The sequence below is a fragment of the Ahaetulla prasina genome, chromosome 3, assembly GCF_028640845.1.
Source record: "Ahaetulla prasina isolate Xishuangbanna chromosome 3, ASM2864084v1, whole genome shotgun sequence".
In the NCBI taxonomy this organism is placed as follows: domain Eukaryota; kingdom Metazoa; phylum Chordata; class Lepidosauria; order Squamata; family Colubridae; genus Ahaetulla; species Ahaetulla prasina.
In genome coordinates this window covers 33,941,989-33,953,524 of record NC_080541.1, presented here as the reverse complement: position 1 = coordinate 33,953,524, position 11,536 = coordinate 33,941,989, and the positions used below count along the sequence as shown (strand labels likewise).

General features: G+C 39.7%; 1 protein-coding gene across 5 annotated transcripts; it reads left to right on the top strand.

Annotated features, from left to right (window-relative positions):
- The first annotated feature begins 1,497 nt into the window (after positions 1 to 1,497).
- On the top strand, positions 1,498 to 11,200 carry PDP1 (pyruvate dehydrogenase phosphatase catalytic subunit 1). 5 transcript variants are annotated; one of them, XM_058177493.1, is made up of 3 exons: positions 1,498 to 1,718; positions 4,706 to 4,741; positions 7,348 to 11,200. In XM_058177493.1, the coding sequence occupies exon 3, from the start codon at positions 7,392 to 7,394 to the stop codon at positions 9,000 to 9,002; it is 1,611 nt and encodes a 536-aa protein (XP_058033476.1). In that variant the 5' UTR covers positions 1,498 to 1,718; positions 4,706 to 4,741; positions 7,348 to 7,391; the 3' UTR covers positions 9,003 to 11,200. The 5 variants fall into 5 exon arrangements, with proteins under 5 accessions (XP_058033476.1, XP_058033474.1, XP_058033475.1 ...); XM_058177488.1 differs by lacking the exon at positions 1,498 to 1,718 and adding an exon at positions 3,896 to 3,941; XM_058177491.1 differs by lacking the exon at positions 4,706 to 4,741 and having other exon boundaries at positions 1,586 to 1,718.
- The last annotated feature ends 336 nt before the right edge of the window (positions 11,201 to 11,536 follow it).

The following is an 11,536-nucleotide window of genomic DNA, read 5'->3' as shown; positions in this document are numbered from 1 at the left end:
TTTATTCTACTGCAGGTTCTTCATTCATCCCACTTCTTCCCCACATCCTTTCCCCTAAAATGTTAGGGCAGTCTTTGTAAATAGGTGAGCTGTGTCTGTTCATACCTGCAAAGGCTACATTGAACTATTAGGGTTTACGTTAAGACCCACTTACCAAACCATAAACCAGTCAACTATGTTTTTCAGCCTGCCGCACAAACACAGTTGGGTTTAATTTCCATTTGATCTCTTGTGCAAACCTAGAACCCCTATGTAATTATACAATTGGGGTGAAATGTAAAGTTTGTTACTACCAGTTCTGTGGGCGTGGCTTGGTGAGGGGGTAATGTGACTGGGTGGGCGTGACCAACTTTTTTCTTTTACTTTTAAAAGCATTTTTTTACAGCCTCTTCGGCTGAAGAGGTTGAGAAAAAATGCTTTTAAAAGGTTCAGACGATCCCAGCTGAGCCACTCAATCATCAGCCGCATAATCATCAGAGGGTTTTTTATTTATTTTTAAAAGCATTTTTTCAGCCGAAGAAAAAATGCAGGGGGCAGGATGGGGATTTTTGCTACCGGTTCTCCAAACCACCCACCGCCATTACTGGATTGGGCGATTCAATCCGAACCGGGAGCATTTCACCCCTGATACAAGCCCTTGTGCAAACACATATACAGTGACTGTGTCCACTGAATTTCATATCCAAAGCAAAGGATAGCTATCCTTGTCGTCAGGTGAACTTAGTTACAACCAGTGGTGGGATTCAAGTAATTTAACAGCCCGTTTTCTGCCTGAATGATTTCTTCCAACAACCAGTTTGCCAAACTGCTCAGAAAGTTAACAACCAGTTCTTCCGAAGTTGGTGCAAACTGGCTGAATCCCACCACTGGTTACAACTTTAGCAAAGAGGGAGTATTGGGAAGAAGGACGCTCCCACTCTAAAAATTGCTCCCACTTGCTTTTCAACAGAATACGGCTTCCACCTGCATCTCCCGCGTCCCCACCCCAGAAGCACGGACCACGCCTCTTCTCAGCAAAGCGGTCTGATAGGCCGCAAAGCTAATACGGAGGAGAACCTTCTGTGAGATCCGAGCCAAACATAACGTCGGCCGAACTCTCCTTTTTTTTTTTTTTGCCGGCTCCCGCCTTTATCAGATCGGAAGATACCCTAACAAAAAGAGAAGAAAAGAAGTCCTCAGCGGCAATTTGTACAAGGTGCATCTGGCTTCCGAAAGCCACTCGCAGCAAGGCGATCCGCGGACGCGAACATAAAAGCTTTGAGATCCTTCCGCCGAGCCCCACCATTGAAAAACGGAGGAAAAGGAGGAGAAGGGGGGGGAAAGCATGGGAGCTTGGGATGAGCGAGCGTGTGAGTCACGTGACCTGCCCTCTCTTTCCCCCCCCCGCCCATTCCTGCCTTTAGCCAATGAGCGGGAAGACGGCCGAGCGAAGACTCTATAATCTGAGCAGCGTCACAAAAACCGCCCACGAGCCTTCAAACCCGTCTCCCTCCCCCCCCTCCCCCCTCCCCGTCCGCTGCGCGGCTGCAGCGGGAAGCTGAGGCGGGCGCGCGCTCGCCGCTGGCCACTCGGGCTTCTGGGTGGGAGGGGGAGAGGCCGAGTCGCCCCGTCTACGGCGGCCGCGGAAGGGCGGGACAGCGGCCGCCTCGCTCGCTCTCCTCTTAACCCGCTGCCCTCGCCGGGTACCGTCACCTTCCCTCTTCCCCATCTCGGGCCAGGTCAGTATCTCTGGGTTTAGAGCCGGCTCTGGGGCTGGAGCACCCGCGGATGGTCCTGGGTAGCGGCCGCTGCCATCTCTCGGCTCCGTTTTTTTCCCGGCCTGAGGCGGAGGAGTGCGCGCAGACTGCGCGGAGGAGGAGGAGGTAGTGATGCTGCTGCCGCCGTGCAGCTGCCTCCCATATTGGGTACAGGCGGAAAGGCCCAAGAGGAGACCGGGGATGCCTCGCAGGAGGAGGACGCGGCCGTAGTTTCAGCAACAGACCCGAGTTCAGGCGTCTCCAAGGCAGCCCCTGAAAGAGGCGGCGGCGGCGGCGGCGGCGGCGGCGTTGTTGTTATGTAGCCAGGCATGCAAAACAGGCATCCTCGGTCCGACTTGAAGGTGACATTTCGGGATCCACCAGTGTTTTTGCCTTCAGAAAGCTTTAGTTCACTGTGCTGCATCTCTGGGTAGTGGGGGGCGGGGAACCTTTGGGTCCCGGTGGTTTCACGGACAGATCCAGATGGTTTCCTTAGTAAAGGAAAGAGTAGGAGAGGAAAGTTCTAGCCTGTCTGCAGACCCTTTTGAGCAAAATGGGCCACATTTAAGTGTTACTTCTGAGCAGTGGCTCTATTAAGTGTTTCTTAATACATATACATACAATATATGTATACAGTATATATAAGCATATATTGAAAAGTCTCCAATCACATCTTAATGTAGTTTTCTTGCAATATATAGGCAACATATACTGTATATAGGCTTATAGCATATATATTTAGACATATGACAGCAGTATTGTAGTCTATATAATTCTTTGCTAGTTTCTCATCTCTTCATAGCCTGTGGTATTCTCTACAGCTCACTTCTCCCAGTAATCCCACTCAATTCTTTTCTAAACTTTCAGACTCAGATATAGGCAGCCAGCTATTTCCATCTGCTGGAGTTGTGCTGTAAACCTCTATATGATTAATAATATTGAAGTTAGGAGGCATATTGCTTTTTTTCTTGAATGCAAAAGAACAAAACTTAAGATAGCATTTTATTTGAGGTTTTTGTGATACTTTAAAAATGCTGCTCTTCTCCCTGGGGACACCTCTACTATAATTAAAGCTTTTAATCTGATTAGCAGATCATTACATAGACGAATCAATTTATTTCCTCTTGCCTTTTATCCAGAAGAACTTACTTGTGCGGGCCTTTTTTCTTTAAACCACTAGCTGCAATATGGAGAATAATTAACAGGATTGACAGCATCCTGGGAAAGATATAGTTAATCCCCTGTGGGAATGCTCTCATACTAGGAACAAACTACCTTTTGCAGCTAAACAATTGATGTGTTCTTGCCAGGTTTGTGATTGACCCTCTTCTATCCATGAATTTGCAAGGACTTTGTAGAAGTTGGAGAATAGGATGTCGTCTTGTAACTAGATTGACTATAAATCCATGGCTTGATGACCCCAATATTCCAATAAGGAAAATTGGGTTATGTAAGACGGCATTTTTAAAAACACCAAATTGTTGAAGTGGTAGTGATAAACTGTTCTTCATCTAAGAGGCATCCGCCTTTCTGTGATGTTCATATGTATTCAGGAAGATTGAAGCATACTTGTTATTTTCAGTACTGCTCATACTTGTTTTAATATGGACATTTGGTTTTGATTTAAATGTCAGTCTGGTCAGAATATGTCCTGTATGTCTGTTTACTAATCTCTGTTAGATCAGTGAGCTGGAAAAATCCTGAGCATCTTGGTTTGTAGAAAATACTAAAGTGAAAACTCTATATTGCTCTGTTCAGAGCAATTATACCCTTTGATAGGGGCTTCAAATAATTGAATCTGATCTTTAGCAGATTAAAATATTCCTCCAGCTTCGTTTCAAAACAATGTATATGCCTGTTGCTCTTCAGAGCTGGCTGATAGCAGATGAGTCTTGTGTGAACTGGATGTTATGTTGCATAGCAAGTGTGATTGAGATCTGCTCTGTGTTCCGCTGTAGAAAGCTTAGATAGTGCTGGTTAAGAAATGGCTATGCTGCAAGTTGCTTCTTAATGTTTGTGACTACAAACAAACTGCTTGTGTTTCTGTCTTTCTTTTTCCTGTCCCCCTTCAATGTTGGAGACTTCTTCTTCCTCCTTTAATAATCTCTCCTGTTCCTTGCTATTCCTGGGCTTCTGCTTTGTGGATGTTGGCGGCTTCTTGTTGTGACAGGAGAATGTGTGTGTGTCCTGGGCCCAGGAGAATTGGTAGGTATTTTTTGTGCTCCTATTATCAGAGTAATAAAATTTTGGGGGTGGGTAATAGGTTAATGAGGGAGTATATTAAATAAGTATTACTGTAGATGACTTCTGGGATTTTTGGCTGTGAATTCTTGGAATTGTAGTCTTAACATTTCTGGAGAATACCAAGTTTGAAAAAGGTGCTGTAAGTATTATCTTTGTAAATGCTTTAAGTTTAAAATTTGTATTTTCTTAGTGTATAGTCTTACAAATAAATTTACCTTGGGTTTCAATGTCACAGACATCAGCTTCACTGTACAATAAAAACAGATTTCACACAGTACATTAAACAATGTAGCGTGTTTAATTTGGGCTTAAATACATGAACTCAGTATGGTGCTTTGTAAAATATGCTTTATGATTTCACATTATATGTAGATCTATCCATTACTGTTTCTTCAACTGATTATGGTTTTTAAAATATCCTTAGGATTTGTGTATCCAACCATTATACGTGTGTTGAATATGGGATGAATGAATGTACTTATCTGTGCAAATGTACTGCTGACAAGCTTCCCAAGTTTCTAGAATATAATATAAAGATAAAATATATTGTTAATACCTTCATTCGTGGTTTTTTGAATGCCCTCAGGTAGGATTAATTTAGCTTGCTTCAGTTACTGGCATAGATTGGGCTTGTCACTGACATATTTTCCCCCTGGCTCTTCCCCCACCCACCACTGTTTTCCACTTTGTACCACACTCCTGTTATGATCAACTATCTGTTACAGTGCTGAGTCCTACCTGGGAAGTGAATATTGGTCAAGGTAACCATGACTAGTAACTCTACATATATCAGGCTTTTAAATTGTTTTATTGATAGTCATAAGTCATCACTGAAAATGATAAGGTTGTCTGGAGAGGTGACAGTAAACAGTAAATAGCAATAGCACTTCAACTTATATACTGTTTCACAGCCCTCTTTAAGTGGTTTACAGAGTCATCATATTACCCACAACAGTCTGGATCCTCTTACCGACCTTGGAAGGCTCAGTCAACTTTGAGCTAGTGAGGATCAAGGCAGAGCTAACCTGCAATACTGCATTCTAACCACTGCACCACCGCAGCTCTAATGATAAAACTGAGGAAATGAACTGAATCTGATCCCTTGTTGGCAGTTTCTAGAACAGTCTGACTTAATAAATGAAAGACAAAGATAAAAGTAGACATTTCCAGAATTTAAAATTATATACATATTTAAATTGTGCAATGAGAAAAGCTATCCCTGCTTCACCCCCAAAAGGCTCTCGAGTAGCATATTACTAGTGCACTGTAAAAATCCCACAAAAGGGTATGATTGTAAAGGAAACAATATAAAATAGGAACAATGGATCCACCTTGTGTGTTCCTTTTATGGTTATTAAGGGTTAAGGTAGCAAAAAGTACCTGACATTTGAGAAAGACTGACAGGTAAACAAAACACTGAGCAAATTATGTGCAACCAAAATATAGGAATACAGAAGCAAGAAATTAATACAGACTACTCAGATTAAGACAGTTTGACTTTTTTTGAAATTCCATGATTGAAAAACACAAATTTGATAGTAATACCCTGCCAAACCTTGTGAAATAACTAAAATATTTCTGTAGATCTATAGAACAGAAAACATTTTAGAGTAAGAAAATTATTTTAAGGTAATACTGCTTAGAAAAGTATGCTGCAGTTCCTTTTGAAAAGCTGTTAGTTGAAAGTGTGGATTAGATCTGTGGCTCCCAAACTGACACCTATGTTATTACAATAATTTCACAGGCACTGTAGGATATTTTACTACTTAATACACTGAACTGTCCCAATGTCTTTGGGGTGCTATGGAGCATATGTGGGAATTGATAGGGGTACAGTGAGAAAATTACACTTAAGGGCACTAGAAGAAGAAAATTTGGGAATCTTTGGGCTAGATGTTAGTTCTAGCATACAATAATGTTACATATTAATTCTGAAGTTGCTGTTGTCATAGACCAAGAATTGTGTAACAGTAGATAGTTGCTGAAAACAACTATCTACAAAATGGAAACTAATTATTTTTGTGATTTGCTTGAAGACCATTAAATGACTAATTGTTTAAAACAATCTGTCGGACGTTTTGTAGTTCCAGACTGCAGTCTACTGTACATGATAGCTGTTACACACAATAAATATCTTTGGTCAATTGTAAACGGTGAATTTGGAGCCAGAATTACTGGTGGGTAATACAAAGATGATATATGCCTGGTTCCTTCAAACTTTGGTTGTCCTGATATAAGTTGAGACTCTAGAAAGAGTGCAGAGAAGAGCAGCAAAGATGATTAGGGAACTGGAGATTAAAACATATGAAGAACAGTTGCAGGAATTGGATATTTCTAGTTTAATGAAAAGAAAGACTAGGGGTGACATGATAGAAGTGTTCCAGTATCTAATGGACTGCAAGAAAGAAGAGTGGGTCAGCCAATTCTCCAAAGCACCTGAAGGCAGAACAAGAAGCAATGGGTGGAAACTAATTACTGAGCCACCGTGGCACAATAGTTAGAGTGCAGTACTGCAGGCTACTTCTGCTGATCACCGGCTGCCAGCAGTTTGGCAGATCGAATCTCACCAGGCTCAAGGTTGACTCAGCCTTCCATCCTTCTGAGCTCAGTAAAATGAGGACCCAGATTGTTGGGGGCAATATGCTGACTCTGTAAACCACTTAGGGCTGTAAAGCACTATGAAGCAATATATAAGTCTAAGTGCTATTGCTATTGCTAATTAAGGAGGGAGCCAACCTAGAACTAAGGAAAAATTTCCTGACAGAACAATTAATTAGAAGTTGTGGGTGTTCCAACACTGGAGGTTTTTAAAGAGTAGATTGGGCAACCATTTGTATGAAACGTTATAGGGTTTTCTGTATAGACTAGAAAACCTCCAAGTCCCTTCCAACTCTGTTATTCTGTTCTGTTATTAAGTTTGTGAAATTAGAGGGAAATCATATTGGAGAAAATAGATTACAATATTTAACACAAATAACAATTGTGACAATTTCCTCCATATAGCAGTCCAAATCCTTATTACATGTAGAGGCTGAGAGTCTTTTCAAGGACAGGATTTCAATTTGGGTTGTTTTGGTCCTTCAACTTTTGAGATGACTTTTGTTCTCCCAACTTGAAGTTTCGATTAAATTAAATAATGCTGTTTGTAATTCTCTACCAGTATAATAGGGTGGATTGAGATATTTAATCTTAGATTGATACTTCAAAATATTCTTGCTTCCTGCAAGTATCTGTTGAATCAGCAAAGCTGTACACATTAAAGAGGTTTTTAAATAAAATTGAGTATATGGGTACATGATAAGGTGCATATATACTTTTTTTATGAAAGGGCTATCCTAAGTTTACGTTGTCTTATGTTTTCTTCCAGCAATTCCAGTCAAAAGCTCCAGACTGCCATTGTTCTCTGATGCCATGCCAGCACCAGCTCAGCTACTACTCCCATTAATTCGCAACTGTGAGATTGGCAGGATATACAGTACTGCATGTTACTGTCACCACAAGCATCTATGTTGCCTGTCCCCTCCCGTAACTCACAAGCACTTGAGGTATGTTCCTCAGAAGAAGCTTGCAACACTTTGCAGACCAAAGGAAAACTTCAGTCAGTTTATTCATGCAAGAAACTATGTCTCCACACCACAGCGATTTTACCTCACGCCTCCACAAGTCAACAGCATCCTCAAGGCAAATGAATATAGTTTCAAAGTGCCAGAGTTTGATGGCAAAAATGTAAGTTCTGTTCTTGGCTTTGACAGCAACCAGCTGCCAGCCAATGCTCCCATAGAGGATCGAAGAAGTGCAGCGACTTGTTTACAGACAAGAGGCATGCTTCTGGGTGTATTCGATGGCCACGCAGGATGTGCATGTGCCCAGGCTGTCAGTGAGAGATTGTTTTATTATATAGCTGTTTCTTTGTTGCCCCACGAAACTTTACTTGAAATAGAAAATGCTGTTGAAAGTGGTAGGGCCCTGTTGCCCATCTTACAGTGGCATAAGCACCCTAATGACTATTTCAGTAAAGAAGCCTCCAAATTATACTTCAACAGCTTGCGAACTTACTGGCAAGAACTCATAGATCTTAACACTGGAGAAACAACAGATGTCAAAGAAGCTTTAATTAATGCATTTAAGAGGCTTGACAATGACATTTCTTTGGAAGCACAAGTTGGAGATCCAAATTCTTTTCTTAACTATTTAGTATTGCGTGTAGCTTTTTCTGGCGCAACTGCTTGTGTGGCTCATGTAGATGGTGTTGATTTGCATGTTGCCAATACTGGTGATAGTAGAGCCATGCTTGGTGTCCAAGAAGAGGATGGCTCTTGGACTGCTGTTGCTTTGTCTCATGATCATAATTCACACAATGAAAGTGAAATTGAACGACTTAAGATGGAACATCCAAAGTCTGAAGAAAAGAGTGTTGTCAAACAAGATCGGCTATTGGGTTTACTTATGCCTTTCCGAGCTTTTGGTGATGTCAAATTTAAGTGGAGCATTGACCTTCAGAAGAGAGTAGTAGAATCTGGCCCCGATCAACTCAATGATAATGAATATACAAAGTTCATTCCACCAAACTATCATACTCCACCATATCTCACAGCTGAGCCTGAAGTGATACACCACAAATTGAGACCTCAGGACAAATTCCTGATACTGGCAACAGATGGTTTGTGGGAAACAATGCACAGGCAGGATGTAGTTAGAATTGTAGGTGAGTATCTTACAGGTGTTCATCATCAGGAGCCAATAGCCGTTGGTGGTTACAAGGTAACATTGGGACAGATGCATGGGCTTCTTACAGAAAGGAGAGCCCGTGTCTCTTCGGCCTTTGAAGATCAGAATGCTGCTACTCATTTAATACGCCATGCTGTAGGAAATAATGAATTTGGCACTGTGGATCATGAACGGCTCTCCAAGATGCTCAGTCTTCCAGAAGAGTTGGCTCGGATGTACAGGGATGATATCACAATTATAGTAGTACAGTTCAATTCCCATGTTGTTGGTGCATGTCAAAATGAAGAATTCTGAATTGAAGCAACAAAGTAAATTTCACAGAACAAAATGAAAAAAATGACCAGTGTTGAGTGCATCACAGTAAAACACTTGATTATCATCAGGTCATTGGAATTATAACTGGAGCAAATATAATTTGCAAAAACCTTGGACAATGGTCAAAATGTTACTTATCTGATTTAAACTACCAGGAGAACAAAACCAACTTTGCACTAAGTAGTCTATTTGGAATTGTAATTTGGAATTGTTTGGTAGAAGTAAATTTTCATATGCATCAGAGCAATGTCCTTCAGGGCAAAAATATTGTATTTATCACATGTAAATTCCAATGTAGGTAGGTATCTAAGTTGCTTTAGAAAACTTTGGATGATAATTTGGTTATAAAATTGAACTTGAATAGGGCTGTTGACTTTTATACCTACAAAGTAGCTGTTGTGTCTTTCCTTCAGGAAAGGGAGGGAATTATTTTTTAACAGTCAGTACATGTCTTGAAATCATATCTACGGTAACTATCTTATCTTGGGTAGTGATATATCTGTTGAAACACATGCCTGTAATATTGATGTTAAAAGTCCAAGTTTAAGCCATAAATATCCTAAGCCTGTCCAGTATTAGAAATTGAAGACCATTTTGCATCAAAAGCTAATATATTTTGCACAGTTCAAAGGGCAATAAATTATTAGAAGGTTAGATAACTAAATGGAAAAGTGCAAAAAAAAACCACCCACCCCTCTTTGGCTTATGTTATAAACCTGAAATTTAGTTTTATGAATCTTGACTTTCAGTCAGACTCATATCAAATCTATTTCTGCTCATCTTGGGTTTAGTATTGTACTTAGGCAAATGGTAATGACTTAGTAAATTTGTGCAGTCACATGTTTATAGTCTGAATTAAAGTTCAGTCTTCTGGATGTGTTAAGTATTACAAAGCAAAAAATGTACCTGTATTGTTTGGTTGCCACGGTGACTTGAAGAAAATCATGTAATAAAAATTGTAAATAGAAATACTGGCAGAGAAAAGTCTGCATGCTATATCCACTGGCAGTGCAACATCAAATCTTCAAATTTATTACTGGTGAGTAAACTTGCTTACATCCCAGATCTCTTCCTAATGTTGCATGACTGATCTCTGAACTATATGCCATATAATGGTATATTTGGAAATGGCAAGAAAATTTAAAAAGTTTTCTTAGCAATTACAATTTGAATGTTTTAATTTAATTTCAGACTCAAGGCTTCACAAATGTCACTTGCCTTATAATATTGAACTAGTTTTTATCACTTCATAAAAAGACAGTATAATTATAGGAATCATTGCTTAATATTTTCCTCAAGTTCATATCTACATTTGAGGCATTAGCAAAAGAACATTAATATCTGTGCTTCTTTGTTTAAATATCTTGTATGTATTCCACTTGAACTGCATTTGACTTTCTATCACATATGTGATTGTTTAAGCTGACACATTTTAGAATATGTCAGTGTTCTTCACAGATAGATAGATATATAAAAAAAGAACAACGAGCTAACTCTGTCCTTAGTAAACCAGTACTATGTGTATGAATGTTTCCAGCACTTAGGTTTTGTATCACTAAAGTTCTCTTAGCTCCTTAGTGTACACTAAGAGTCATATATGTCTAAAAGATTGCAAGTATTGAAATGCAAAGACATACAATATGTAATTGCATCACTTTCCTAAATGGATATTCTTTACAAATTTAACGATGGAAAATTCCTATCTGCAGCCTTAAAAGTAGGGTAGTCTTCTCTTTCTGTGTCCAAAGAAGTAATTGTTATAGCTTTCATTTATATTTCTCATCTAATTTTGTTATTTATTGTATTAATGACAAAATTGAGCAGTTTAAGTTGTCACCTTTATAAATGGAGTAGAATTGTTAAAACCATATTTTATGTTACATTATTCATTATTCATTTTCTTAGCTATTTGTGACATCTGTAATACATGTAAATGTATCTTTGTGGCTTGGTTCTAGTTATAACGGTATTAAGTCCTGGCCCTATATATTCAGCATTTTGGGGAGAGTTGGTGGTCTTGTACATACAGATATGAACATAAGAATTAACTTTAATTTCTCAGAATATGTTTGCATTGAAAGGGGAGGGGAAATGGCTTTTTCAACACCACACAATATAGTCCAAGAACAAATAACTTTTTGGTAAATTTCAATAAAAACAATTACTGGAAACATATATAAGAATCTTTGAAAACTTGTCTTGCCTTTATTTTCCTGAATTCAAATTTCAGATTTGATTGTTGGACTATGTTTTTAATGGTAAAATCACTGTTATACATGAAAATATTTGTGTTAGCTTTGGAAGCCATATTAGGTCGGAAGCTTCCGTGCTGCCACTTTCTCGTGTGGGAAAGTAGGAGGGGGGACTTAGTAGAGGGGTTGACTTTAGACCTAATAGCATTCTTCCTGTCGGTCAAGGTCAGGCCGATCCTGCATCTGGAGGAGTAGTAGTCGGAGTGATGTCTCAAGATGGAACGGATGGTGATTGGAGCATGTGATCAACTGAGGAGTGAG